At 44.9% G+C, this 27,425-nt stretch overlaps 1 protein-coding gene across 5 annotated transcripts in view; it reads left to right on the top strand.

The window, feature by feature from the left end:
- The window catches only part of LSAMP (limbic system associated membrane protein), a 965,192-nt gene that overhangs the window by 713,500 nt on the left and 224,267 nt on the right, over positions 1-27,425 (top strand). The window contains exons 1-2 of one of the 5 annotated variants that reach the window (XM_090150539.1): positions 23,823-23,853; positions 25,557-25,599. The exons of the other annotated variants lie outside the window; for them this stretch is intronic. Coding sequence (XP_090006665.1) covers positions 23,838-23,853; positions 25,557-25,599 — 59 coding nt within the window. The 5' untranslated portion in view covers positions 23,823-23,837. Of the gene's footprint in view, positions 1-23,822; positions 23,854-25,556; positions 25,600-27,425 lie in introns of those variants that run through there. 5 annotated transcript variants of the gene reach the window in all.

Raw genomic sequence — 27,425 nt, forward strand, 5'->3', positions numbered from 1 at the left:
CCCACTCCCACCCCCTTTCCTCCATTACCATCTGTGCAGCATCCCTTCCTAGTCATATGATTATATGACTTATATGCAGGAGCTACTGCAGAGCTCTACTGGAGGACAGGGTGTCCAAAGACTGACTTTTAAACATGCAAGGCAGCAGGTTGCAAGAAAGGATTGACACTCTAAGAATCTTTGGCAAAAGTGGTGACGCAACTGGTAATTTAATAGCTGCTAACTGAAGCAGATCAGTGTGGTACAACAGGAACACCGTGTGGTATAGCTCCTACACTCACTGATTATCATTCAATCCACTCTGTCCCTTTGGCTCCTTCAGCATCAGAGAACTCAAAAAGGTGCAGAGAAGAAGGGCCGAAAATATGATGTGAGAGGCTGCAAGTCCTGAGCTAACAGGACTGGCTAAAAATAAAAGAAGGTCTTTATAGTCTATGAAGAAAATAAAGAAGTAGAAGCTGTTAAGAGAGGATTTAACTAAGTGTAAAATCCTAAATGGGACAGATAATGCCATGGCATGTTACTGTTCACAGACTGGCTCAGGGAGAGGACAGGCACCTGCAAATGAAATGAGTTCAGCTCAGCTGATTTGACAGGGCTTATTCACACAAAACCTACAGATGCCTGTGCCAGAGAGAAGTGAGAGGAAGTAGCTTCAGGATAGCTCAGGTAGAAAGGCATCCCAAGGGGAACAGGAGATCCTAAGTGTCTTAGTTAGAAAAAGAGATGGATGGTCTAGCATCAAGCAGGAGACGGTCTGGTGACCAGCTAGGAGCTTCCTGGCCTAGACCGTAGAGGTAAAGGTGTGGCACAAGTAGGAAGATCTCTTTTGTCTCAAACTGGGTAAAGCTGCTGAGGTAGCATTAAGACCTTGACAAGACTAGTTAAAGAACAGCATGACCCATACTGTATATTTTACTTCTCTGAGTGGCATTCTCAGAGCATAAAATCTGATCTTCCCAATGCACTTCAAGAACAATGGCAAATATCTTCAGAGGCACAGAGAAAGCTTTGTCCTGTCCATTCCCCTATAATGAATTTGTAGGAGAATCACATTTGCTGCATGCAATAGAGTGTTGTTCTTGATACATCTTACAATGTCAGAAACCTGCCCTGGGATTGCCTCTGCCTATGTTTCCAAATGTTTTGTTGGGGACAGGGGAAGAAGCAGTTTAGAAATTCAAAGTCTCTGTGGTCAGTAACTCTTTCTAGTGCATGTTTATCATAGTATATTGTCCGCTGCCAGTATTATACTGGATCTCATTTGAAGTTTTAATTAAAGTGTAAGCATGAGAAATATGTCTAAGGAAGGAATTTCCATCCTTTAAGTTTCATTTCCTCTAAGAAAACCTAGAAATATCACCAAAAATAAACTAAAGGCTCAGAAGCATCTTCTTCATTTCTTTCTCCTCCTTCTTCCCACCTTCCCCACTTGTATTTTTTCTGTAGTTCAAGCTGGCAGTATTGCTGATAAATTCCTTATGACATGGTCGCTGCTCTGAAGGTTACACTGAATAGGGGAAATATCATTAAAGCCAGGATAGCGCTTCAAATGGAAGATTTTCAGTACTAATGGTGAGAATAAGGAGGGGAGAGGGCTGCAGGGAGGAACTGAGGAAGGAGAGAACGTATTCATTAAATGAGATCTGAGAAATTAGTGCAGTGCCTCCTCTTTGCCATGATGAGAACAATTTATGTTTTATGGAGGTAGAATGCAGTTGGTTTTGCAATACCACTGAAAAATGATTTCCAGAAATACGATTCATTGTGCAAAAGTTTGCCAAATTTTCCATTTAGAAAAGAATAATATTATGAGTAAAATATTTAGCTAATGAAAACTGTAGACAGACAAACAAAACCGTCCTCAAATACCGTTTAGCTGTTGCACATCTCCTGGGAATTAGCTACTGCTTTCAGTCTGGTTTTACCTGCTATTGCTCTAAGCTAAACTTTCCATTTATATGAGAAAAACTGGAGTCAGGAGGATTACAAGCACCTCCGCTTTTGATTTTTAATAAAAAGCGAACATTTACTTCTCAACAGTAGCAGCAAGAAAGGGAATTAAACCTGAGGAGAGCGGGCTGACCTCTGGGAGCATGAGCATGTGCACACACGGATTCGCCCTGTCTCTCTTCTTATTGCCCAGTCCTTCTGCTGGCATGCACTGTGCTGTGTGCACACCAAGGTGTGTACGTGTGCCTGTCGTGCTGTGTGCTCTTGCACACTTGATTCCTCACAGGTGACCCCATGTGAAGATGCACATGTGGCCACTTCATTCATTCTCCTCCAGCTGTGTGTATGCACAGGCCTTCATCCCCTTTTTCTTATAGCAAGCCCCTTACAGCATCTCTAAAACCATTCTGTAGAATTGTACTCAGCTATTCAAAGGCAGGAATCTGATCCATGAAAGTGGATTTTAAAATAGCAAATGCAAGAATATATTTGAAGTCTGTCTTTTTGTTCCCTGCTTTGATAGCGCACATTTACAAGTTTTTATTTGAATCCCTAACAGCTAGAAACTTGGTATTTGTATTTGAAAGAAAAGCTGCAAGGCCTTTGGTTGGCCATCCGGCTTCAGAAGCTGGGACTTTGGGGGAAAAAAAACATAACTACGTAGTCACAGAGCACTGATAAAATCGCAAAGGTAGGCAGTATCAAATGAAAGTGAGATTACAGGAGAGTTGGCCAGGAAATCCCCACCGTTGCTTTTTCTGTTGTGTTTTCTAACCCTGCTCTGGTTAGTGCTTCCTGACCCAGCAGCAGGAAGGGAAAAAAAAAACCCTCTCTCTCTCTTCACTGAATATTTATGCTCCTGTGACAGCTATCACTGTGCCAATGCTGTCCTGGTAGCAAAGCAGTAGAGGAGGGTTTTCCAAGAAAGAATAATGCAGGCGGGGCCGAAGAAGCAGATGTACATTATTTGTATTGGCAGAAGGTGAAAAACAACCCAACCCCCCTCCCCACCGAAAAGCACACTTATAATTAAAACCCAACAGATTTATTGCCTTGACTCATTCTGGAATTTATCAAAGTATCGCTGTGTGGCACAGAAATGTATGGCATGATTTACAGTGAAAAGGCACGGCAGCGATTCCCTCCAGGAGAACAGAGGGAGCTTTGTTGCCGCTGTGATAGGACCAGACGTGGTGGGAGAACCTGGGGAAGCGAGTGCTTTGTCAAAGCCAACCTCTTGCCTCCTCCGTGTGTGTGTGCACAAATCTAGTCACTCCAATCACATCAGGTGCTTTAATCGTTTTGACATTATGTATGGAGAAGCAGGCACTCATAGAGCACAAGCTACTTTCTTCGTCATCATCGTCTAGTTGCTTTTTTGGGTTTTGTTTTTTTTTTTAACCTTCTGATGAAGAAAACACGCTGGAAATTGACAGCAGGGATAATGAACACAAGAAGGTGTTATAGATGGTGGCAAACTAGGAGACAGGTTTCTGAACTTCCTAACTTGTGTTCATTTAAACAAATGGATTTATGTTTGCATGCGGCGTTCAGTAGTACATAATTTTTGCATTTCAGAACACCAGGGGAGACCCTCTGTAGGCAATATAAGAGCAGTAAATTGTAGACCTGGCAAGTGGGCTGCATGAGCCTTGTCATGAATGCAGAGCTTGCCTCAAATTGTAAAGATGTAAGTTCAAATCCCTCTGGGGGTTCTGTTTTTATTAGTAATACTTCATAACTTTAATTCTAGATGTCAAATGGATCACTACACGTTCAGTACTTAATTATCTCCATCATCCAAAAATACCCTGCCTCTAATAAAAATATTTAAACAGCTCTTCCAGGAGCATAGCGTGATAAAGGGCCCTCCCCATTCCTCAGAATGTCCCAGTTCTGCTTGATTATGTTTGTTAGGTGGAGCAGTCAAAAGCATCAAAGTGGCTGAAGCGTTTTTGTCTAAGAGGGGTGAGGTGTGTGACTGAAGCCTGGGTAGCTCTGTCCCACCCAATTTTAACTTCAGATAAACCAGTAGTAGTGGGATGTCAGCAAACCAGACTAAGTATCCAGTGTCACAGGATCATAGAGGTTGGAAGGGACCTCTGAAGGTCGTCAAATCCAACCTCCACTAAAGCAGGTTCCTTACAGTAGTTTGCACAGGAAAGCATCCAGGCAGGTTTTGAATATCTCCAGAGATGGAGATTCCACTACTTCTCCATGCACTTGTTCAAGTGCTCTTTCACCCTCTAATGAATGGTTAATTGTTGCTGTGCCATCGTGCCTTGGGGCTGCTGTAGGAAATGGCTCCAGTTAGTTTACACGTCAGATAAATCACAATCCTGTTCCCTATCACAGTTTGTACACATTGCTAGTATGAGTCCTTGAGTTTCGCAAGGAAAGTGAGAAAAAGCAGACCCCAGATATAGTGAAGTGCTCTGTAATTATGGCCCTGTGGTATGTTTTTTCAGATGAGAGGAGTTATTTATTTCTTGCGGTGAATGACTGTGAGCCCTGTTATTGCTAATGCTCATGAAGAATTTGTGCTTCACTTTCCACACGGAGGCTTCCTCTCACTGTTACAAGCAGCATGCATGGTAAAATAAATTATTTCTTACAGTGTAGAGTACAATAACTGCTGCTTCCATTCACTCTTGGGCACTAAGAAGCCCAGAGATTCTGTCACCTTGCTGTCAGACTGTTATTGTTTCCTCTGACAATGGGCAGAGAAAAGGGCATTTCCAGAGCAATTTTTGAATGATTTCAGTCTTACCACTGTGTTACTAATACTGTTTTGTTCTTGTTACTAAATGGTGTGGCTTTCAGTTTGTGCAACAGCATTTATTTTCAAGGATTGCATTCTGCTTATTACATTATTATATTCTGATTCTCAGATTGTACCAACATTCTCATCCAGTCATAACATGGAAGCATCATTGATAGTTTTGCTTCAAACTGGGGATCAGTTTCATTCAGAATGTTTGAAAGCCCTCTAATGAATCTGAGCAGAGTTTCAACCCAGTGACAGACGGATGTATTCATTCAGCTTATGCCTGGTTTTGCATTTTGTATTTCAAATGTTACACATGGCAGTAACAAAGTTCTGCTAATCCTTGATGCCAGACAGAGCTGGTCAAAATGAGGATAAAACTGCTGGCGAAGTGTCTATGTTAAAATAATTCTGTTTGTTTATTTATTTATTTTCCTCCAGTTTTGGAAACTCTTGGTGTTTTGCAGAGCGATTTTGCAAGAAATGATCTGGCAACTTTTGGATTTTTTCAACACTTACAGAAGAGTGTTGAGTTTTTTGCCTGACATGAATTGGCAGGAAGGGCTGTGTGTACAGCCTCCACTGAAAAATGCCAATTAAGTAATGTACTACTTGTTGAATAATTAAAGCATCAGCCAGCGTACTCATTAAGTGTTCTCAGCAGCTGATCCAAGTGGTTGCACTGGGTGGTTGGGCACTTTCTGTGCTTGTTGACAAGGTTTGTTTTTTTTTTTTCGAGATACAAACTGTCATTCTAAAAAATCTGCAGTTGTGGCTGGGATAAACACATTCACAGTGTGGTCTTCAGCCTGTGCATTTCAGCAGGGCATTCAGACAGGCTGGGGGTGTTTAAAAGCACCCATCCTACTGACAGTAGCAAAGTTTGATCATGGTAATGAAATCCATATGGTACGTGCATGATATGAAAGGCTTTCTTTGGGTATGGGGTGCCGGGCTCTAAATGCCAGTAATTTCCCTCCCACCGTGTTGTCCTTGCTTTGTTCATCAGTTTGCCTCATTGTACTTTCCTCTTCCTCCTCCCCAGCCTGCCCCACCACTGCCTACAGTCCCAAGTTTCTGCTGTGTCTTCATTTCCTCCTTGTAGATCAATTCAGCCTGTCCTGGCCAATTTGCACTGCTGACTGGCCTCAGCAGCCTACGTCCTTGTCACTGCCGTGCTGAATTAGAAATTAAACCATGTCGGATGAGAGCCACGGAGAGGCCTTCTACAGGTTATCGACAGAGTCTGTTGACAGTTTCCCAAGCCTCAATCTTGCATCCCAGCCAACAGCAGCAAAAGAAACTGGGTCATTCCAGACAGAAGCCTGACTGTTCTTGTCCAGCAGTGACATCAGGAGTGGTTTTTACTCATCTGTAGGATAGCAGCGTGTGGCAAGCACTCGTACAGAGGTGCATGCAAGCATCTTGTGAGTCTGTTTGATCACAGGCCTGCTCCAATCTCACATTAGGCTTTTATAGTTTTAATTAGCTGAGAAACAGTCTTCAGCTTTGCTTCATTGCCAGCTGCTCCTAATGTCTCTCCCTAAGTGCTTTCTGCAAACACAGGTCACTGCATAACTGCATGGTCAGCGCTGGTTGAGGTGCAGGTACTCGTTTCTATAGTGGGAGTTCAGGACAGGGTAAGTTAGCATAGGAAAAGTGTCTCACAGGTCTGAGGTGGCAAATAGCAGCTAACCTAGGTGAGGCTGGGACTCAGTTTCGCAATCTAAAGCTATGCCTTTTGGCACAGCAATCTCCTTAGCCCTCATGCTTTCAACAGATGTGTTCAGCACAAACCCTCCCTTGCTGCTGTGACACCAAATTCAGCTGCACAGAGCAGGAGGCCCACAGGCCCTGAGCCCCAGCCAGGCTGGGACAGCTGAGTGCTGCCTGCAGGAAGCCAGCCCACTTCCCCTGGCAGTCCAGTGTGAATTTGACCAAAAAGAACATTTCTCCATTAAACTTGCAGCAGTGGAGTTCAACATCTTCAGGTGCCTTTGCTTCTAAAAATTAAAGAAGAAAAGTAACAGGGAGAAAGTCCTGTTTGAGAAAATAAAGATATTTTATGTGATGTACAGTTTGACCTTAAGATGTTGTTACCAGTGCATCTGAGGAAAGAACAGATGCTTCTAGATGGACCAAGGATTTTCTTTCCCTTATCAGAAGGTTAAAATAAATGCTTTTTCCCTGCTGCTCCTTTTCCCGCGGTCCTCTGGCTGATAAGAGGGAGATCAGTGTTATCAGACAAGGAGGCAGAGTAATCCCCAAGGAGGGGGCCATAGCCCAGGAAGGCGGTAGGGCTGTGGAAGGGAAGGCTCTGCATGCCCTGGGGAGGAGAGGGACTGAGTCCCATCCTTGCTCCAGGGCAGGAGGCAGCACAGCCCGTTTACTCAAAGTGAGAGCTGGGCCCAGCTCTCTGATTCAGTCATGGTATCAACTGTCTTTCCCTGAATTTTCGAGGGAAGTTGTACTGATGTGATGCAAGCCCTGCTCTGCAATTCAAAGGCAGGTTGGGAAATCTTTGCATCTGAGAGCCAAGCTGGACTCTTTGCTAAGGTGCTGCTGCAGCTGGAGCTTCTGTAACTCTGGTTCTGCTGACCAAACAGGAGGTTCTAGCTCCTGCTTCGGGGGCTGTGCTGCCTGTCAGGAGAAAAAAGCAGTGAATGCTTATTTTAGTCAAGAAAGTGAGTGGTGCTCTCCCTGATCAGCCCAGGGGAGAGATTGAGTGTGCAGAAACCCAGTGTTCTTGCACAGTCACTTCTCCATCCCGAGCTGCGTTTTGAGGATGCAGAGCTCTGCCTGGCGTGGGAGGAACTAAGCTTTGTGCTGCTGCCTCAGCATTTGTGCCATCCGCTTGTGCCGAGCAGAATTTTTTTTTCTTCTCTCTTTTTTTTTTTTTTGGAGTGCTCCATGAAATTGTAGTGACTCTTTAATTATCTTGGGAGCTCCATGAGCTATTTTGATGTGTTGCCTCTCTGGCTTTGGCACATGCTCTGGGCTGATGACACATGGTCACCATTCTCCATCTCCGCATCACTCTGTCACCGCTGAATTTCAGATGTCGCCCTTGGATTTGACACATAGGGATCTGGCCAGACTTTAAAAATCCTCTCCTACCTTCAGACAACGGTGCAGGTAATAAAAGGGATTTATCAGCCTGCACTTCTCTGTGCCTGTGGGAATGAGCAAGGTGTAAATTCATACTGAGTTCTCAGGAGACCAGTTTGCCTCTTTCTCTCAAAATACTCTACAGCACAACGTTATTGTCTTGGGATTTTATTTATTTATTTTTTTTTTTGCAAATTGTATCTCAAGTTCTTACAAAGCAAAACAACTCACAACAATGGGTAAATGAGGAGTTGAGAGCTGGCAGTCAGAGGGGCCAAGAGCAGAACAGCAGAGGGAGCGGGGCCCCTCTGGAGGATGGGGAGATGTGAGCTGTGAGGGAGAGCAGCAGGGATGGCTGAGCTGGCAGGAGAGCTGCTGTGCACAGCGGGAGCAGAGGAGGAGCCGGCTGCTGAGCCAAGCTGTGCGCAGAGGGAAGAAGAAGAGGTGGGTGCGGGAGAAGGGACATGGCAGGGAGGTCAGCTGGGTCCGCTGCAGGGAAGATTGCACGATGGGGGCGAGTGGTTTTCAGAAGTACACGTTGTTGGAGCAGCATTGTATGAGTTCTGATACGGAAAGATATAAGTAGGCATGTACCAACACACATGATGGAACCTGGAGAGCCACATATCAGGGGAAAAAAGATATTTCTTCTCCACAGCTGTGCAGTGCAAAAGCGTGGAGACAGCTTTGGGATCAGTGCCCTTCAGTGGTGATTGGTTCAGAAGTGCTCCCTGTTGGGGTTGCTCCTGCTGGGGCTTGCCAGCAGCGTTCCTCTGTCTCCCGAGTCCTTGGTTGTGCAGGCCAGCCACTAGTCACTTGTTTTCTTCTACCTCTCTTTGCTAAATTGGTTTGATCAAAACATACCCAGGACCTGGGAGTCTAAATAATGGTCTTGCACTTCCCGTGTGGAGCTCGGTAATATTTACTGAGCCCGACGGCTTCATTCTCCTTGGCTCTGACTGCATTAATGGCTGGCTGCAGGGAGGGAGGGCAGGGATGAAGGATAGCTGAGAGGGGTCCAGGCGACACGGCTAACGGATGGCCTTATTAGAGACACTTTCCTGGGGCCTAAGTGGAGCTTTTTTGTCTGAGTCGGCAAGAAGTGGGTCATTTTGCTGGGCTGTCAGGTCCCAGCTCTCACTGGAGAGAGGATGCGGTGAATGCAGCAGCATGCTGGCTTTTGGATGCTGCACCTGGCTGGGGGTGAGGAGCAGAGACCTGCCTGGAAACTGCCCTTAGGGACCCCTTTTTGGGGAAAAGCAGACCCAAAACACTGCCAAATCCCATCCGATTAGCAAGTAAAATGCAGAAGGAAGCTGGTAGGGAAGTAATGCAGCTGATCCCACTGCAGAACACTCCTCTCCCAGCTTTTATTACTACCTCTCTCTGCAGTTCTCTGGAGAGGCGGTGGTGGCTGACGAGGGACTGGCTCAAGCTGCTATCCATCTAATCTGGCAGCAGTTTTAGAGACCTAGTGACAGCTAGGTCTCATTGGTCCTGCGTCGAGTCTGACCTGCAGGGATCTGAGACTGCTACAGCCATGCAGGGAGAGTCCCAGCTCCATCTTAAGCTCTTGCTGCTGGTGGCTTTAGCTCTGCAGATGCCTGCTTCTCTCTGTGGTACTGGCCCAGTCTTGGGGATGTTGCATACTTACTCCCTCCTCCCATCCTTGCCATCATAAATGTGTTGATGGATCACCTGAAAAAAGCAGTATCAGAAGCAAACGAGCCAGAGTACGCTGCAAGAGACTGCTCTGAGGGTATTTCCAGCTCAGCAGGAAACCCAGTCCTAAGAATTTATAGCTCAAGATTGCCAGAGTTGAAGTCTGAGATAGTCTCCAGTAAGATTTACATTTCTTTCGGCACTTTCCCAAATGCAGCTGGTGATCCCTGTGATGCTCACCAGTACTAGGAACACAGATTGCTACCAGAGGCAATACTGGGCTTATCCCAGCATATCTTCCTGAGGAGGACCTGATTAAAAAAGAGCAAATGTACTGTCAGCTCTGTCCTAGAGGAGCTGAGAAATGGAGGAAATGACCTGGGGAGTCCTTTTTTGTTAACGGGGAGGGCTTGGTGCTGCATTGCATTGGCTTCTATGTGAACTGGTGTTATGTGAGGAGTAGCGGAAAAGGATGGTACAGTTGGGGTAAAAAATTTCCTGTTTCCAGAAGTGATATTTGGGTTAAGTACCTCTGGCTCAGCATGCTGGAGAAGGGCTGCTGTGAGATATTTTGGAGGAAAAACATGGCCAGGTGAAATGCTATCGTAGGAGACAGGAGTAAAGAGGAACATTTGTTACAAACAGGCCTGATCTTCCTTTCTGTAATGAGGGAGGTGAGAAGAAGGGCTCAGCTCCTGACCTTCCCTATGCTCCACCCTCAGTTACGTTGTTTTTTGAGGTCATCTTCTGCACAGACTGAACTGTACGAGCCCTCAGAGTAAACTCTGCTTACATTCCCGTGAGGCAGGAAGCAATGTAAAAGTTCAGTTTAGTATGGATTTACTGCCACCCACCCTGTTTTTGTACTCCTAGGAACCCACCACATTCTGAGCGTACACCATTGGGCAGGATGAGAAACCAAACCACAGGCATTGCTCTGACCTTGTCCAGCTCTTCAGAGATGTGCTGCATATAGCTCTTATAGAGTTGCTGGTGTGGGTGAGAGAGATGTAATAGCTGGTCTCTGGGATTGTCACGTGATTTGGAAAGGTGCAAGCAGCTTGTACCACACCGTGGCTGAATTACCTATTCACAGCAGACATTTTCTTCCTGATTGAATGAGGTTAATGAACATCTTATGCCTGCCAGCATGAGGGTATGTAGTCCTTTATCAAACGTAGGCAATGATTCTGTTGTTGCTATAAAAGCTTGGCTCTTTATTTATTTATTTTTTTTTCTTGTTTTTAAATCCTCCTCTTTAATTTGCAGCAATAAGTTCCAAAAGTTGAGTTTATGTAACAGGAAAAAAAAAAACAACACTGCCTTTGGACAAAAATATTTTGAGTCCTTTTACCGTGAGCTCTGTAGTGTGTCCATATATATGTTACAACTGGGAAGGATGGTCATTGTTTAAAAAGAAAAGAAATCCGATATGAATGATCAATTACTTGATTCCCCCAAACAATCAACAGCCCATGGCAGATTGCCGTATCCTGTGGCAGTAATGAATTAATGATTACCTTTAGATTAGGCTTGTACTGCATGCGTGAGACCCCGAGAGCATGGCTAAATTGGCTCGGATGGAGCTGGGATTGCTGAGTCTGTATCAAGCCTCCTTGGGCTGTGATCTTGTCAGAACTCATACACTGAGCTGAAGAGTTTGATTAGGCGGCCGGGCCTGTGGGGAGGAAGCGGGAAGAGTCTGGACTCTTTGATAATGAAGACTTGAGCTCACATACCTGCAGCAGGCTTTGAAAGGCATCAGGCCCCATGTGCAGACCCAGGCAGGCGAGCAGGCTCTCAGGGAGCTCCAGCATCACCATGGGGCTTATTCCATCCCCAGAGCATGGCTTGGATCCCAGTGCACCGTGCACAGCCAACATGCCGGCCTCCCTCCCTTCTCTTCCCTGGCCCGTGGGACCTCCCTCGGCAGCTGACATGATCCAACCAGTCATAGCTTTTGACGTGGGCAAGATCTGTCTTTCTGGCATTAGGGCCTCAATTAGCCTCTTCTATTTCTAATGCTCTAAATTTGCGTGGTGAGAGCTGGGATTAAGGACAGGCAGTCTTAGCGCAGCTCCTATTAATAAATAAGGAAGATTAGGAGCTTTGTCAGATAGACAGTGCTTCCTCCTTCATTTAATTATTCAAGAACACCTCGTGTTTAACCCTCCACCCTCTGAATGAAGTAAATAAAAAAGAGCGAGATTATTAAAGATAACATTTAAATTAACTTTCTGTATTGTTGGTCAGGTAAGAAAATTCATCCTCCTGTAATTGAATGATCCTGGTGCTGGCTTCTGCGGGTTTTTAAAGAAGTCTTTTGCTCCCTTTTTTGCATAAATACATTTTTCTGTCAGTTTGGGAATATTTCTGTCTGTGCTTGGGGACTGCTGTTCCTACTTACAAAGCACAAGTAGCAGCAGGGCAAATTTCTTCCCTACCAGCAGGCCACAGTTCATCTCCAGAGGGACCACATTTGGAATTAAACTAGGAGTGAAATTTTTGTGGCCCACTTTTCCTCTCTGATACTGCCAGAAAGAAGGATGTCTAATGGACTTTTTGAGGTTATCTGAGGTTTTCATCTTACCGACACCTTCTAACTCATTTCATAGTTGGTCCTCTAAGAGGCATTAGTACCCAAGAAACAACCTGCTCCCAAGGATGCATTCAGGTTGCAGTGACCTGGAGGTAAAAAGTACTTCATCCCATTCCTATGCAGCTAAATCCCCTCGGGATGTGTATCTCAAAGTGTGACTACAACAGTTTCCAGATGTTTCATATCTTCTCATGCTCTATAAAGAATGATGACTAAATTGCAGTTTAGTGACCTTAGAGATATAAAAAGGGGGAGGGAGAGAGGTGGCTGTCTAGCAGAGAGCTTTACGGTAATGGGATCTTTGCCAGTATCATTCATGCTTGAGTCAAGGACTTTCATTTCCCAAAAAGAACTGGGGATTACTGCAGCTTCTGCAGCTGCCCTGCAAGCAGGTACGTCCTATCCAAGGATGTGAGTGTGTGCAAAGGCATCCTGGTGTCACCTCACCTCGTAATAGGAACAAACGTAGCAGAGATCGGGATGCTTAGTTTCAAAAATCCTGAAGGAAGAGATGGCAGCTATTAGCCCTGATATAATCTGTTTGTCTTCCATGCCTCTGGCCACAGCAGGCTCTGCAAAGCTACCTTGTGCATGCTGTGAGCCCTGATGCAGGCTGGAAGGGCTGACTCAGTGCATTCTTCTTCCATCTCAAGTTGCAGGGCATGATTCCTGAACAGCTAATGTGGATTAATTGTTTCAGGATTTATGCATTTTTTATCTCTCAGGGGGTCTTTGGATTCATTCTTATTTGTAACAGTGAGCTACAGAGGGGCAGATGAGAACCCTGAGATCACCATCGTTTGGCTTTGAGCCTTCTCATCGTCTTTTGCTGATTGCTCTTGTCCCATGTACATCATTTTGGAATATAAGACATGATGCTTCCCGGCATGGGCCATTTCTTTTTTCTGATGACCTAAGATCAATAGGCTGCTGTTGTTTCTAAGCAAACTGCTGCTAAACAGCTCTCTGATTACATCTCCTGTTTTTGTTCCTAAGCAGGCCTGCAAATTTCTGGGCATGTAAAGGCACATTCACTTTGAGGAAAACTTGTTCTACATCGCCTGTTTCAGAGCAATTTTCATCTAGGAGATTAGCAGAGCAGCACAGGGACATCTTAATGTACACTTACGAAACTCGGAGTTGGTTTTTCAGAGCATCTATTCTTTCCAAGTTTAGAAGGTGCTTTCAGCAAATATTCTCTGCTCTTCACTTAGCATTGACTGTTTCTGTAAATGCTCTGGCAGTGAACTTATTCAGTAGAATAGTCCCAGAAAGGGATATGACTGAAGTCACCTAAATAAATAATGTAGGGGAATATTCACTGATTTCTCTGCCCAGCATCTTGTACAGTGCTGTGTGCTGTTCCTGTCCGTGTAATGGATTACCTTGTTCTCCATAAAACACGTGATGGGGATGGATTTTTGCCATTGAAAAAGCTTCCAGTGGCAGAAAGGAAGAACTCGAGATGAGCAATGTACTTCCCTCTCCATATTTCCTCAGCCTTTACAAACTCTTCCTGCTGCTTTCCTCCCAGGAGCCATGAAGGTCAGGATGCTGACACTGACTCTGAAGCATGAGGAGGCACCTTCCCTCCCATGGAGGGCGATGGACCAATATTTTTCTGACAGTGTTTCTCCCAGCTGCTGGCCTGCCGAGCCCTAGATCAAGCTGTGAATTAAATGTCCCTTGTCCACAGACCAGGCCTTCCAGCAGCCCTGCTTGGATGTCCACTGGAACTGCAGTTCAGCCAGCATCTTTTTGAAGCTCAGGGCTAAAGACTCAGGGTGCGGAGCCCAGGTAAAATTAGGATAGTTTCTTAAGCCCAAATTGTAATTATGTGGTCACTGTGGAGCTCCTCCTTTGTTCTAACACCCCCCTGGTCCCCAAGGAGTGACTCAAACCCAGCTGAAGCAAGGAGGGAACTCCCTTTGGGAAGGAAAATGATGACTTTTCCTTCATTTGGAGAACGCTATCTGTAGGTGGGTAACAGTTGTTTTGGAATAACTGAGAGCGTAACAAAGAAGGGGGCTGGGAATGCTTTTCCATTTTCGCAGAAGTGTGATGATGATAGGACTGCTCGCTGTGAGACTCCATTCTGTAGAGTGAAACTATTTAGAGAAGCCACACTCACACACAGCGTCCTTTGCTCTGCCTGCACCTGCGCTCTGTGTGTGCTGCTGCAGATGGAGGGCATTAGTTGTGTTTTGCTCCACTTCAAACGCATCTCCCTTTCACTCCCTCTTTGTCTTTGGAGAATATTATGGCACTGAGCTGAGCAGGCTGACAGTGCCACGTATCCTTTGTATGCACATGCAGAGGCTTGGGAGTAAGCATCCCTGGTGCAGCCTAGAAGCTTTCTCTTTGTAATAGAATGCACGCACATAGTGAGAGGGAAGAGGAATCCTCAGTGTGCTCTCCATACCTTTTGTTTGACATGGGGGCTGTGTGCATTAAATTAAGACTTGTGCTTGGGGAGTGCATCCTTTTATATAAGAGGGTCATCTCATAAGTGGGGCAGGTCAAAGCATCTCGCGTCCCACACTAAGCAGCTTTGACCCATGTAATGCACATTAGACTATCACTCTTAATTTGATAAACTGAACACTAGATTGATAATCCTGCCTTGTTTTTCCCTCTTCTCCTCTTTCTAAATATATCTGTACCTCTCTGTCCCTTAACTGTGAACTTGTATCTACCTCTCTCCATAGATTAATCATAAATATGGATATAGATGACAGAAGGTTGAGGGCATGGTGGGAAGGCAAAGCTATCTACCTCATTTATCATTGCTACAGTGGATGTTTGGGTGGTGCCTCACCTGTCCAAGGTCCGCGCTTTTCAAGCAGGGTCAAGAGCAAAGGTATTGGAACAAACAGGTCACAGACTAGCTAATTTTAGTCTTCTGCTCTGTGTGGTTAGCTCTCTCTGAGCAAATGAATCTCAGGCCCTTGGTGCGCTCTTGAGTGACTAGAAAAATTATGCCTGGTAATTTTCAGTCAGCTTGAGCAGATTTACACTGAGGCACGGAAAGTCAGACCCCTCGATTGCAGTATATTAAAAGGATGAACAAGGGCTTTTGAAAGGGTCAGAAAATGAAAGGGATCAGTTGTTGGCAAATATTTGTAGACAAGCATTCAAATCAGCACAAGGGTTTTGTAAAATTCTAAAGATTGAAGGTCATGATGGTGGGAATTGAGGATTGGGGACTTTCTTTTTGGCACTGAGCAAACTAATTGAAACATTAATTAAAAGTATTTTTAAAACTACCAATATCATTAAAAGCACCAAGTTAAAGATGAACCAAAAATGTCCCTCTGTCCTTTCAGGCCACACTGACAAGCGTGTTGTGTGCAGTGATGCAGCAGGGAAATAATCAGCTGTACCCAGCACTGATGCACTATCTGCTGACGTGCTGCATGCAGTTTTGGGCAACATGCCTTAAGGAATAGGTAAACAAGCAGGAGAGAACCCAGAGGGGAGCAGGTTTTCCAAGAGGCTTTGAAAACACGACCTGTGTCGGAAGGTTAAAAGGACTAGAATCATAAAAGTTTCACTTTTCTAAATGGGAAAGGCAAAGAGAAATGTTAAGAGTCTTTGTTCTTATAAATTGTTCTTTTAAAGGTGGTATTGATCTGTTGTGCTCTGAATCCCAAGATGCGAAGTTGAATACTACGAAGGCTTTCTAACTATGGGAATAGCAATGTGCTGGAAGGGGTTAGAATCACAGAATCATAGATAGGCCTGAGTTGAAAAGGACCACAGTAATCATCTAGTTTCAACCCCCCTGCTATGTGCAGGGTCTCCAACCAGCAGACCAGGCTGCCCAGAGCCACATCCAGCCTGGCCTTGAATGCCTCCAGGGATGGGGCATCCACAGCCTTTCTGGGCAATCTGTTCCAGTGTGTCACCGCCTCTGTGTGAAAAACTTCCTCCTTATCTCTAACCTAAACCTCTCCTGTCTGAGTTTAAAACCATTCCCCCTTGTCCTATCACTATCCACCCTTGTAAACAGCCATTCCCTCTCTCTATTTATAAGCTCCCTTCAAATACTGGAAGGCCACAATGAGGTCTCCACACAGCCTTCTGTTCTCCAAGCTAAACAAGCCCAGTTCCCTCAGCGTTTCTTCATTGGAGAGGTGCTCCAGCCCTCTGATCATCTTAGTTAACATAGGTGGGAGAATGCAGAGCCTCCTTCATTGGCACTTCAAGTCATGTAGGCTGATGATACTCTTCAGGAGTGGAGTTAGAGGTATATTTGATCCTGTCTCGGTGTGGTAGGCTGGACCAGATGATGTTCTTGAGGTCCTGGCTGGTTTTACCTTGCTGCAATTGCTGTGATTCGACATGGTCAAACCAATCTGACTTCCATATAAGCCAGCTGTCTTTTCTTTACCCTACTAAAATTACTCCCGTCTGAAACAGATGAGATACCAAGAAATGAGTACATTTCATGTAAGCAAACTTTTCTAAATGCCTTTAGGTTTGCTTTTTTACTCAGTCTCTTACAGGAGATTATTAAGGAACAAGCTTGTCACTGGGTAAGAGATAAAGCTGTATCACAAATAAAGTAATAAGAAAAACAAAATTTACTGAATAAATGCAGAGGGAATATATTGCTGGTTCTCATCATGAAAAGATGCCTCAGCTCAGTGAATGTGTCACCAAACAGTGTTATTACTTGTGTTTAATATGGATTAATAACCCCAAAAAGGGAATATTGCTTGGGAGGAGATGTGTGTAGATAATACAGCAATATTTCGGTTGCCCAAGCCTACGAAAGACACTGAGGAGCTCTGGCAACGAGCTCGCTGAGGTGGTTTACAAGCGTCATGAGAGTAAATGAAATTCAGTGTGGCAGAGGCAAGGTGATGCACTCAGGAAACAACACATTAGAATTAGTCATGCTCGTTTCTGGGTTCTAAAATAATTGTAACCACTCAAAAGAAAAGAACAAACAAACAAACAAAAAGAGACACGGCTGTGAGCAGCTCTGTGAAAACATTTGTTCAGCCTGTAGTGATGGTGAAATAAAAGCATGGAAGATGAGAGAGTGCATTAAGAAAGGGGTAGAGAATAATAGATAAAATAATACAGTACCATTATATAAATTGATGGTACGTGCTCTCCTTGTACACTCTATTCAGTTTGCTCACCTCATCGCACAAAAGGAAATAACAGAAATAGATGAATGACCAGAGAAAGGGAACAAAAATGACTGGAGTCTTTTAATAGCTTTCTTCATAAAGAATGATTAAAAAGAGCAACACTGTTGTCTCGAGGGAAGACAAATAAGAAGCACTGTGACAAAGGTACAGAAATAGTCACCGCAAAAAATAAGTTCACTCAGCCATTCCTATTTACTTTGCCTTTATTAGAAGAAAACAGGAGAAGCAATTACATGAAAAGGAAAACGATTTAAACCTGAGAAGAGGAAATGCTCTTTTACAAAATGGCTAATTAACATATGGAACTTAGTGCCACGAGATACCACCCAAAATCAGAAACAGAGCAAGAACTCAATGAGATTCCAGACTGACTCAAGTGTGCGTGCTGCTAAGACTCAAAGGCCACCAGCAAAGCTAAGAAGAAACACTGGACAAGGGAATACGTAAGACAGGAGAGTGCAAGGGGTCTTGAATCTTCCTGTTCCTTAGTAACAAACAAAAAATCTGTTGGCTTGAGAGCAGGAGAGGATCTTCCTCTCCAACACACTGGTGCGTACGTGGACAGTGTGGGAGTACTTTGGTAACTTATTCTAGAGCAAGCCATTTGTAGAGATGGGATGTGATTGAGGCGAATTATTAGTTTCCTGTTTTCTGTCTTTTGAACTGTGGCATTTTTAAGAGTTTGGCAAGAGAGCAGTCGGTTTCTAATTCTGCCATGGAATCATTTCTGGGTATTTCACATCTCCTCTTCTTCCTCAGTTTTCCTGTCTGTACATAAGGTAGCTGTATTGGTGCAGCCTTGTAGGTTAAGAGACTCCTGGATGCTTAACCAGTTCTTGTTTGTTAGTTACTGTAAGAAGCTGAGATGGGTGTACTAATGATGTTTGGTGAAAAAAGCAGTATGATATGCTGTGATGTCCAGGTGTTTCTGTGTTATTTTAAATGTGACTGGCTGTTGTATTTTCAGGCAGGGGATGTGTTCCCCTTCCTCGTGCTACCCTGTGGTCCTGTGGCCATACTCGTGCTCAGGAACCTGCTCATGAATCAGGATCTTCTTTGCAAGACATTAAAGAACACCTTCTGTTAGCATTAACTTCTTATGTTGTGAGTGCCCAAATCCTTCATCCCCAAAATCAATTTTGATAACCATGGATACCAACTATATTCAAATATACTTTCGGGCCAGCAGTGCTGTCTTGCTTTTCCTGGCTGTATTAGTCAGAATCTAGGGCAATATCTCTGTGTGCATGTTCCACCTGCAGCTTGCAGAGAGTTCATTCTATTGGTAGAGTAAGGAGCAGAAAGCATCAACTGCAAATCTGAAATTTAGGTGCCTCCACTCCACCTCACCTGGATGTCACAGTGCCATCGGCTGTTCCAGGACACACAAACCTATATATCCTTCTTTTCACTGCAGCTCTTATTTCTCCACATGGTGACACACGTGTTTCAATGAGTGCGTGTTCCCGTCATTCCCCAGTGTCCCATCTGGCACAGTTTGTGGCTGCTATGGAGCACACATTTACAATTCCCATCAGGCAAGAATAAATGGTTGTAGCTGAAATCTGTCCCAAGTGATAGAGGAGTGTTTAGTCATCTCCTTACTAGGAAATAATCCTAGCAAGTACTTGGTTGGTGCTTTTTATTTCCTAAGTGCTTTACAAATATCAGTTAATCCTCAGGTACCAGCACACCTCTTGCTTGACTGTTTGCACCAGGGGCTGAACATCAGCTCTCCTATCCTAGAGGCAAGAGCCTTTACTCTCTGAGCTAAACAGCCAGCTCCAGTTGCCTGTCTTCTAGGGTGTCTTTAGCCCCTCCATCTTTCCTGCTCATGACCACAGAGGGCAGATTGCTGCATTATTAATTTCTGATGCTCTCTTAATACCTTCCGTAAGTGAGGAGAAAGGAAAAGAAATGCCTCTCCCGCTGCAAAGAAAAACCTGCCAGATTCCAGGGAGATACTTTTCTCTTCCTGCCCATCCAGAATGGTGCATTCCTCTAGATAGCTTCTGACCGGCAGAGAGCAAATCATAATTTAGATTTTTTTCCCCAAATCAATTAGACTCTTTCAGTGGTAGAAGCAATTTGTGTGACTTTTAATCTTTTGCCTCAGACTGATCAGCACTTTTTGAAGAATGTGGAGCCAATGTCTCTGCTAATCCAGGTAAATCAGCCATATCTGGAGACAGACGGACAGAGAGGGAAGGAAGGGAAGCTATTAAAACCAAGGAAGGCCTGTCTCAGGATTAAAAGGCATCAGTGAGGTACCTGATTTATAGGAGAAGAGTTGCCTTTCAGTCATTTTTAATGGAATATTATTAAAGGAAAATCAGGAGCTGTGAAACCTTTTGTGTCTCATCTCCTAATGTATTTATTTCTGCAGCAGGGAACCCTGTTAACCCCGCCAGGTAATGTATTCCTCGGCTGGCACGGGTGGCAAGGTTGTCCCCTAGAAATTTTATTACGGAACAAACTCTGTTAAATATTTGCACATGAAAAGTCTGTCTCAAGGTTTCAGGGTTCTGCAGTTTGCTTCTAAAGAAAAGTGCCTTGTGGAGCTGCTGAGTCTTGCTGTGTGTGGCTGTCAGATACCATCATTTCCACAACTCTCTGTTTTTTTTCTTTTCCCAACACGAATTAATTTAGATAGATAGACCGCTAAATAGATGCTTGCCTAAAACAGTGTCAGCCTCTGGGCAAGGGTTGGGTCACCTTTCCGAATTGCTTTCCCATAATTTTTCAAGCAAACTAATAGTCGAGATTGTCGTCATGTAAGGAAGCTGAGTTCCACATAGCAAATGACATACAAGCCTCAATCTTGCAAACACTTAAGCACCTATTTCATTTTCTGTACCATTAATAGTCTTACTGCAGTTGCTGGGAAATCTAAAGATGACTATATTGAAATGTCAACCCCAAATATGAGTAATATGGAAGACGTGGCTTTCTTGTGATATCAGTGAAGACTCTACAGGAGGAAAGGCTGTTAGACTGGATCTGTCCTTTGCGTTCTCCATTCCTGCCATGACCATTCCTTATCAACAATGCTTTCTAGTGGATGCTGAAATCCTCACGGAGATGCCAAGACACTTTTTCATTGGCTCTCCAACTGGACTGTTTATGCAAGAGAAGGTTCTTAGAGGCAGCCATCATTCTGGCTAACACAGCAGTCAAGGAGACTTGCTCAAAACTCAAAGCATTTAGCTGCTTTTGCATTAATTAATGAGTCACAGGCTTTCAAATCCCTTGCAAATGTAAATCAGAAAGTTGCATGTGTGCATCTTTATGCATTCCTGCAAGGTGTTTCCATCAAAAGGAATCACCCCCTAGAGTCATTGGTTTCAGCCAGAATGGTGGCACAGTGGGAAGCATGTTTACATTCAGATGTTACCACCTCAAAAGCAGAATCAGTAAAAACACAGTTTTGATTTCATAGGATCAAATAAGAGAACATCCCAGTGCTTTCCTTTCATTCTACTAAGTCTTTTAAGCAGCCTTTGTTTAAACAGCATCAAAGTAGCCATAAGCAAATTAGGCAAAATCACGTAGTAACCTGATAAGAAAGGTGTAAGTTTTTTCTTCTAGGACCTCCCATGGTATGCCTGCTGAATAAGACTTAGCAATGTGTGTCACAGTTGTGGGCATGCTAAGAACAAGCCTGCCATTGGGCTTCTTCGTGAGCTTTTATGCAACAAAGCAGTAAATGGCAACACAAGATAAAAGCTGGTGGAGAACTGGGACCTTAGGCAAGCCAGAGAGCCAGGTTATGATCTCAGTGTCACTGGCATAAAGGTGTAATAACATGAAAATGGTTATTGCAGCTTCTGAGTTCACCTCTGCCATCAGTCGGTCAGATTTAGGTTTACTGAATGGATCCATGCATGCTGACACAGGTGTGGGTTATGCAGCACTGTTTGGATGGGCAGAAGGAAGTTTCTTGTGATGACTCAATTATATCTCATTCTGGTTCAGTGTAAATGCTTTGCTGCCATCATAATAGACACGAGTCCATTTAAATTCACCTCAGGTTTTTCTCATGCGCCTGTGTGAGCTGGAATTGTGATGTATTGGGAGCATATGGTACGTTCTGGGAAAGCAGCCCTGCCAGGGGTGTATTTTATCAACTGGTGATCCAGAGATCTTAGCTGGTGTTTGGTGTTTGGTGCAGTCACTTCAGAGCTCCAGTTCCGCTGGCCACAACAGCTCTCAGATGTTCCACTTCTGGGCAGGATTTTGCATTGCTGCTGGGCAATGAGGCTCTGACTCCTGGCGTCAGTGGGAAGTTCCTTGATGGGCTTGCAGAAAAGACTACATTAAAACCAGTTGAAAAGCTGGATGTTTTTCTCCAAAGTGATGATCTTGCAAAAAATTCCCATTAGCAAATTTCACATAATCAAAAGGGTCTCCATTTTTTAACTGGAAGATATTTCTCCATCTGAAAAGTCTTTTGAGGGAAAAAACAGTTTCTTTATTTATGCAGGAACCAAAATTTCCATTTAAAAAGTGTTCCAAACGATGGCTTTCAAGCAGATGCAAATCCATTCTTTCTCCAACCTGAAAACTGTGGCACACACTCATCTACAGTTGCAGTTGGCTTCCCACTCTCTCTGCCCAACATCTCCCCTAGGAGAGCACCTGAGAGCCCGGCCCTGTTCCTTAATCCCAGCAAAAGTTGTTTCTGCTGCAGCTGCTTCCTGAAGATTGCTGCACCATATGAAATGACTATGCACAAAATTTACTGATACGCTGTGTACTTCTTTAATAGAATATTTTCTTTAATACATCTTCACACCCTTCTCCTCCTTCCCTGCTTTCCTCCAAGGGAATATGAGCCTTTTTAATTTTAGGTTTTCATTTTGTTTTGGTAGATTACAGTATTGTTTATTGCTTTCTGTCTCTCTGAGGTTCCCATACAAGACTTAGCTGCATCTGGCTTTTATTTGAGGAAAGTTCAGGCTTGCTTCTCTCTTGACCTCACTGCTGGGTTCTATCTCTCTCTTTTTTTTTCTTCCCCTTTTGTTTGTGCTAGGAAGCCCTTGGGCTTTTCTGATGCTTTTCATCTTGGGACAGCGGTCTGTTGTATCTGATTCTGGTGTTAGAGGAGGGAATAATGATTGTTTAATTAAAATGTGCAGTGTATGTATTCAGAGGACTGTATTTTGTATATATTTTGTATATATACTATTTGTGCATATGTATACATATACATGTGCATGGATTCATGTCATACTTGTAATTGCTCTGAGCATCTTTCTTGCTTTCCTGTACTGCAGCATTCACTGTTTGCTACAGGGGAAAGGAAGAGCAGAGAGCACACAGAAATGTCACAGCTGAGAGGGTTTCTGTAATCCTCCAACATATGTTAAACATTAAAGCTCCTTCAGCAAGTCTGATGTGCTCACAGTCATCATGGGACCAGCAGTTAAAGCGCCCCAGTGCTGCCAGGAAAACGTTATCCTGGCCCTAATTGAGAGCGACTTAACTAATGTTTCATTTCCTAATTAGTCCTTGTCAGCCGCTGGAAGGCTGCGGATGCTGCTGGTGGCATGGGGCCCATCACTGCTGTAATTGAAGTCGTTCTGACAGACCAGGGCTTTGGGGTGATCCATAAAGTAAGGCTGATGGTTTGGGACCAAACTGGGTGGTGGAGGAGAGAGGGTCAAGCATCGGCTGAGGCATCGTGTGAGTCTGCTGTGCCAAACCTGAATGGTCACGGATCAAGTCTGAAGTGACAGAGATGGCAGGAGAACAGTGAGGGGATGAGGAGATCACTCTGCTGAGCTCAGGTGGCTGGAGAAAGCTCGCCAAAGAGAGCTGCTGTTACTGCACGGAGGTGAGGAGGAGCAGATCCTTTTCTGGAGAGTAGGTGATGAGCAGTGACAGACCAGCTGTGAGGAAACAGCATGAGTTTGGTGGGAAGAGCTCAGACTCAGCTCCCTCACTCTTGAGCGCTGTGATTGAGCTCCTGCCTTCCCAACAACCCATGATTGGGTCTCTACTGGGTCAGGATGTCCCTTAGCTGTGGTGTTGAGGTACCTGAAGTAGAGCCAGGGACTGTGGGCACCCAGGACAGTGCCACATCAGCCAGGGACAGGGCACTGGGCTAGCGATTGGAAAATAAACTTCTAAAAGCCTCTTTCAGTTGGAGATGGGAGAGGGGGAACAGAGTTTGCAATCAGATTCCAGCCAGGAAGAAGTGATTTGTAGCTGCTTGGCAAGGGGGTTATTTGCCTTTGCTTGCCAAAAACCCTGGTAAACAGTAGGTTGTGATGTATCTTGTGGAGGAACATGGCTCATCGCACACATCGCAGGATTTGTGAAGGGGAGCATCTGGGTACCCGTGGGTTTGGCAAATACAGCTGGCAGGCACCTGAAGGACGAGTGGGCAGCAGGAAACCTGCAGGAAGAAAATATAGGCAGAGCCAGTTCTGGGGCACGTCTAGCTGTGCACTGGGTGCTGTAGCCCTGCCCATGCCTCGAGTCATTGTGATGGTCACAAAAGAGGTCTGCGGGTGATGGAACACGTCACAGCATGCAGGTGCTCTGAAGGAACAGGAACAGGAGTCAGATCTCTGGGTTGATGTGTGAGCACCATGGTGAGTAAGAAAAACCCAGTAGCTTCTTGCTTAATGAGAACAGTTCAGTGGTTCAAGCTGTAAATGGATAAGCAAGCATAGATTTGTAGCACAGCATCAAATGAAGGGAGAGAGCTGGCTAAGTGCTGGGTGATGTATTGTCTTAGTGGGACGGTGTTCAACATAGGCATCTTTTCCCAGAGACTTTCCAATTTCCTACCAAGTACCCATAAAGGTATAAAGAGGAGCTTTCAGGTGCATATAGAACCCCACTGTGTTTGTAATTTCCATAGCAAACACGACACAACCTGCTCCTAGCTCCTGCCCGGGTGATTTCTTCCTTTGTACCAATTGCGTTGCTCGACCTTGTTGCCCTCTGTGAACCTGTGAACTCGAACACAGCATAATAAATTCCCACTTCATCCCAGGTGCCTGTCAGCCTGGAGCTCCTGAAGTAAGGTGAAGAGGGAAAGAGGGGGCTTGTGTCTCTTTACCAAATCAGACTGGCTCTCTAATGCCCCATTAGCATACCACACGCAAGCATTCAGCTTTTAATTAGTTACGTGGTGTGATAATTAAGTAGCATTTCTCCACAATTTTCCTCTTGTGTGGAGTGGAGGGGAGGGGGACGTTGCCTGTTGGGGCTGGGGTTGAGCTTGTGTTAACGCTGTGAGTAATTGCGACCCCAAGGAGAAGGTGAAGCCAAACGCAAGCTCTCCTGGGGAGCGGGGGAATCTGCCTTAGGCTGGCTCCATCTCCCTCCCTCAGCCAGCAGTGCAGGCTTCCCCTCCTCCTCCCTGCAAAGCTCTATGTAGAGAAAAACATCTCCCCTGGCCCTGAGCTTGTGCTCCTTCTCTTTCTAGGGGGGCACAAGAGGGCCAGCATCCTGCAAGAATGACAGCTGCCTGTGTTTATGGGACTGCTATGGGGAGAGGGAAGGATCTGGTGGGGAGGTGCAGGATTGAGAGAACCATGAGCTGTTTCAGAGCTGGGGAGCCATGCACAGAGCCAAGCTGGAGCAGTAACACAAAGGTGTTTTGTAGTAACAGGAGGAATGGGACATTGACGGAGTAGGGCAGGAGAGAGGCAAGGGCAGAGCATGATGGGCTGTAGTGCATCATAAATTTGGTGTTTGGCTCTGCAACAGGCATGGGAGGATAAAACAGCTTTCCTGCCATCAGGAACAGCAAGGGCCTGTGCCTAGCTGCAGCAGGGCAAGCGTGGCCTCGTCAGTGGGGAATCTCTTATCAAAGTGTGGAACAGGTATAATTGATCCATGCAAAGCAGCGGCAGAAATAAAATAAAGCCTATTACCAACGCGGCCTGTTGTTTCAGCGGCATGCACACCATTGGGCTGCTTATGACAGGGAAACAGATGGTAGTTCTGTGAGCCTCGCACATCCTGGCACGCATGGAGATTCAAAGAGTTACTGCATCGTGGAAGAGGCAGATGCAAGTTTGTTAGGTTATAAAACAAAATACAATCTCACAATGAACTCGGCAGCCACACCATCCCTTAGCCAGTTCAGAATTGTCTGCATTGAATATCTCCCCACTTTCCAATCACAAATTCAAATGATAATGAACTCTAAAATATGGTGGGCTTTTCTGCTTGCGCGATATGTGGGAGCAGAACTTGTGAAGCAATTTTAAAATAATTTCTAGAAAGGCCTTTTGAAAATTATCCATTGGTCTTTGGACTGACAGCATAAATCTCTTCCTAGGACATCATTGCCAAACCATGGCCCTGGGCTTTCATCTGCTGAGGTGAGCTCTGGTACCTGGATTTGCTGCTCACCCTGGTACTTCAGGCACTCCCGACTTAACCGGCAGGCAAGGTTTTTGCCTTCGCAGTGTCCATCTCAGGGGGTACTACCAACACTTTAGCCTGTTCCCAGCAGGCTGAGGGGACATCTCCTCCAGCTTGGAATGTTATCAGGGTGCTTGTTGGGAGTGGCAGCATTTTAGTATCTGCATCTTTGCTGCTGTGGAGAACAGCAGTCTGTGGAAACGGCCAACAGCTGCTCGAGAGTTGTGCTCTCCATGCCACGGGGAAGGTTTCTAAGGCGGCAGCTTAACAAAGGTGGATGGCAGAGATGAAGTGGCAGGGCTCCTGTCACTGGTGTTTGGTGACTGTGTCAGCAACAGGAGCACTGAATATCAGTGGAACTCTCTACAAGATGGTCAAGGGTGTTGAAAAGAAAATGGCACAGCTGTGATGCATCTTTGAGTTTAGGGTGTCAGGGAAAGCGTTGTGAAGTTCTGCCATTGTAAGATGTGAGGCTTTTGCCTTCATAGCAGCTCACTTCCCTGTTGGGCAGCTGTGAGGATGAGTGCTTTGCTCCCTTCCTGCTCTCCCACCGTACCTCCCAGCTGTACCAGTGCCTCATAGTGCTGCCCTGCTCTCTGAGTCCCAGATCTGTTTTACCCCAAGCCTATCATTCCTGCCCAAATGTGCTATGATACATGAAAGTGTCCAGTAGGATAATCATCTGCAATTACCAAAACACTTTTTTCCACTGACGAAACTAGGCTTGGAGTTTGGAATACAGGGCGTAAAAGACCAGTAGAATAGAGCTTGATTGATAGCTAGCATGATTGCAAAACTACAGTACCTGCATCCAGACAGCTATAAATTGTACCACAGTGCCTATCAGCCAGTTTCTCTTGAAACATTTGATTAGAGCTTCTTTCAGCCACCCTTGGCCCTCCCCAGCTGCTAGGGAAAGGGCTTTTGTATGAGAAAAGCTTACGTGATTCAAGCTGAAATCGCGTCCTAAATATTTGAAGCGACATGAATTGAACACCCACATCTTTTTCTATGGCACTGAAACTGGCTAGAGAACTGCCTTGCAAAATTATTGAGCATTCAATAGCCAAAGCATAAAATTGCTTGCCCAAAATAAAATGACAGAAATGCTAGAAGATTATCTGCCTAAGAAGAGGGTTTTTGTGTATGTGTAGTTTTTTGGGTTTTTTTATTTGGTCACTGGCACAAGTGTCTGAGCAACACGCAGATTTTTGCTGTAGTCTTCACCTTTTGCCGTTTCCCTTGGGAAGAAGGTGCTCGTAACCTGGGGAGGTTGTCCTCACATCCCATTGGAAAGCGCCACAGCAGCATCACTGCTAACTAAGCTCACGGCCTGACAGAACAGGTACTTGAACTCTAAAGTTCTTCAAACCCTGCGCTGTCCTTTCTCCTCTTCCAGAGTAGGACTGAGGGCTGGGGAGCACCCAGCATGTGTGAGTATGTGAGTCACGTTTTGCAAAGCTGTGCACCTATTTAAGCGTTCTACCCAGCTTAAATGGCGATGGGCAGAGACCTCCCACGCAGAACTGTCAGAGCAGCGTGTATTTATTTATTTATTCTCTTTTGGATAATTTAGTTTAAATCAATGTGACACACACTGGTATGTTTTCTAGTATAAATCAACAGGAAAATATAGTTCTGTCCTTGTTATGTGTACAGGCTGGCATATCCATCTATGTGGCTGAGAAGACTCAGGGGGCCTGACAATGAAACTTCCCAGAGGAAACTAACTTTTGCATTCCCTCCCCCAAATGTCTATTGCCTCTGCAAGCGCTTTTTCTTT

This window comes from Phasianus colchicus, chromosome 1 (assembly GCF_987193195.1).
Source record: "Phasianus colchicus chromosome 1, bPhaCol1.hap1.1, whole genome shotgun sequence".
Taxonomy (NCBI): domain Eukaryota; kingdom Metazoa; phylum Chordata; class Aves; order Galliformes; family Phasianidae; genus Phasianus; species Phasianus colchicus.